Below are 2,642 nucleotides of genomic sequence, written 5' to 3'. Positions count from 1 at the left end.
AGGGGGTGACGGGCCTGTTGGGGGTAGACGAGGCCGCTCCGGCCTCCCCCGGGGGGCGCCTGCTCTCCGCTGGGGCTCCTTGTCCTGCCTGTGCTCCTCTGCTGCTGTCCCCGCCTTGGGGGATGGCGGCTTTTAGCCCTTCTCCCCCCTCCCTGTAATCCCTAATCCCGTTGACGCCGTCTCCCGCAGTGACGGTGGCGGATTACGCGAACTCAGACCCGGCTGTCGTGAAGTCTGGACGGGTGAAGAAAGCCGTGGCCAACGCAGTGCAGCAGGAAGGTGAGTGCGTGCTGGGAGCCTGCCTTCCCCAGGCTGCCTCCCTGCTCTGCTGGCCCCGGCGTGGTGGGGCAAACACCCTTTCTGTGGCCTGAGAGAACCCCTCTCCTTCAGTGCCTGGAAAAGAGGCTGTTCCTCTGCAGAACCAGGTGCTTGGGATCTTAGGAGGTTTTGCAGAAGAATTGCTGAGTCTTTGTCAGTGCCTGCAATAGGCCTTTTCCCATTAACTGCTGGGTGTGATCTCCTGTTTGGAGCAGAAATTAACATGATAGGAGGCTTTAGTACCTCCTATAAAACTGTCTTCAGCTTTATTAGCATGTAAAAGTCTTTGCAGTGGGAATATGATAGTGCTGGCAAACCTGTTCCCTCCCTGTGCTGCAGGGAGCTCTGTTGAGGGTGTTGCTGTTTCCTTGCTGAAGTGCATAAGCAAGGAGTTCCCTGAAAAGGTGTTGCAATACTTAGTTATCAGCTTCCAGCTGCTGGGAGGGAGCTTTCTGACCTAACATGCCCTATTTGCTTGGGAAATGTTAATGTTTAGGCCTCAACTCTTAATGGAGCTGCTCACACATGTTGGAGGTGAATGCTGTGAGATTGGCAGTGAGGACTGAGCCCTTCGTATGGGAAAACTCTTGTTATGTTGCTGAAATCTTTCACATTTAAACAGAATATGCTCTGTGCATGTGTGCCTCTCATGGGGAAGCTGTATGGGGCAGTGCTGCTGGTGAATATCCTTTTTAGCTGCTACTTCTTAAGCTTGTAAGATTAGGGCACCTCCCTCGTTACCTCCTTTGTAGTAGATTGGGGCTTCCCTCTCCTGCTCACCCTTCTGTGTTCTCCTTTCTCCCTGCCCCACTCCACGTTCTTGCATCCAGCATCACCTGCTTTGTCCAGCTGAAGCCCTCTCCTGAAATCCTGCTCTGTTTCTGGCTCATCTCCGTGTTATCTGCCTGACTGCAGGGCACAGCAGCTCCCTGCCCACCCCTTCCTCAGGTCTTTGCTGTGCAAAGTCGTTGGGGTTTTCCTCTCCTTATGTGGGATCCTCAGGATCTCTCCTCCCCAGCCTGGGGCTGTGCTACAGCCTTATCTGGGGCAGTCCTGACACATGCTACAGCGTTATCTGGTGCAGCACATGGGGACAACAACCTCTGCCCTGGCAGCTTCAGCCATTGGCCTCACTCATCTCCTGGCTCCAACATGGTGCAGTGACTGCCAGCAGGCAGGGAGCTTCACAGGGCAGGGAGCAAAGGCCAGGTGGAATCATCCTGTGCCTTTTTCCCCTCCCCATCGTAACCCCCAGGGATGGGGTGGAGAGTGGGACTCTGAGATGAAGAGAGATGCATCTGCAGGATTGCAGTGGGGTGTGAATTGGTGTGTGAATGGACTTGCACTGTTGACTCAGATGTTGATCTTTGGGTTTCTATTTCTAACCCCCTCTCAGAGGCTCTGTCAGTTGTTGTCCTTTCCTGCCTGGCTGTACTTGGAGTCATAACTTGCTGCTATTCCTGTTGCCATCTATTTCTCTCTCTTTTTGCCTGTAAAAGGTGATGCAGAGATGGCAGCACGATTTGACAGCGAGGGATGCCACTGTCATGAATGCATAATGTTTACAGAGTAAACTGTCATTACTGCCTCACATGCGGATTTTTCTGCCCTAAGGAGCCCTCAGTTTACAGATCCGGTTAAAAATAACAAGCAAGGATGTGTCTAAACATGTCCCCAACCCAAACTCAAACCAATTGACTCCACTTGCTGTTTTCCTCACTAGGCCAGAGTTTTTCCCTTCACTACATTCTAGGATAAGTGGAGCTCCTGCTTGCTTGGCACCGAGTTATATCATTACTGGATTGTGTGTCACTTGCCACAGGATCTCTTTATCCTGCTGAGAAGAAAGTGTATGTTTTCTGTGTTCACAGAATGATTACAGAGGAGGTGCTGGCTCTGGGCTGAGCAGTGGCCATGCAGGGGGGCTCGGGTGTGCAGGGGAACCCGTGAGCTCTGCAGAGAAAGAGCCTGTTGTTTCTATTTGGAATTGTAAACAGCTTCAGCTAAACTAGTGGGATCATCTGCATAATGTGCTGGTGATCATCCTCATTGTTCACTCTTTAAAACAAGAAGCTGAATAATGATGTTTCCAGTTCACTCAGTGGTGCTAATCTTTCTCTGAGCAGGTAATCCTTGGGGCCAGGATTTACCTGCTTGTGTCACTCACCAGAAAGCTTCCATGCAGTTCTTAGCGGTGGCTGTGGCTCCACTGAAGTCCCTCCTGAACTTGGAGCACCGTTTTCTCTCTGCTGATAGACTTACCGTGTGGTTGCTTGTCATTCTAGTGAAATCCCTCTGTGGTTTGGAAGCTTCTTGTGTTCCTG

At 51.6% G+C, this 2,642-nt stretch overlaps 1 protein-coding gene across 1 annotated transcript in view; it reads left to right on the top strand.

The window, feature by feature from the left end:
• Positions 1 to 189: 189 nt before the first annotated feature.
• The window catches only part of LOC104403731 (transmembrane protein 183A-like), a gene marked incomplete at its 5' end in the record, with an annotated part of 11,492 nt that continues 9,039 nt past the window's right edge, over positions 190 to 2,642 (top strand). The window contains 2 exon segments of the mRNA XM_010011967.1: positions 190 to 279; positions 2,604 to 2,642. The exon segment at positions 2,604 to 2,642 is cut by the window's right edge and continues 14 nt beyond it. Coding sequence (XP_010010269.1) covers positions 190 to 279; positions 2,604 to 2,642 — 129 coding nt within the window.

Source organism: Nestor notabilis, unplaced genomic scaffold (genome assembly GCF_000696875.1).
Source record: "Nestor notabilis isolate BGI_N333 unplaced genomic scaffold, ASM69687v1 scaffold4433, whole genome shotgun sequence".
Taxonomy (NCBI): domain Eukaryota; kingdom Metazoa; phylum Chordata; class Aves; order Psittaciformes; family Psittacidae; genus Nestor; species Nestor notabilis.
This window is presented reverse-complemented; position numbering and strand designations above follow the sequence as displayed.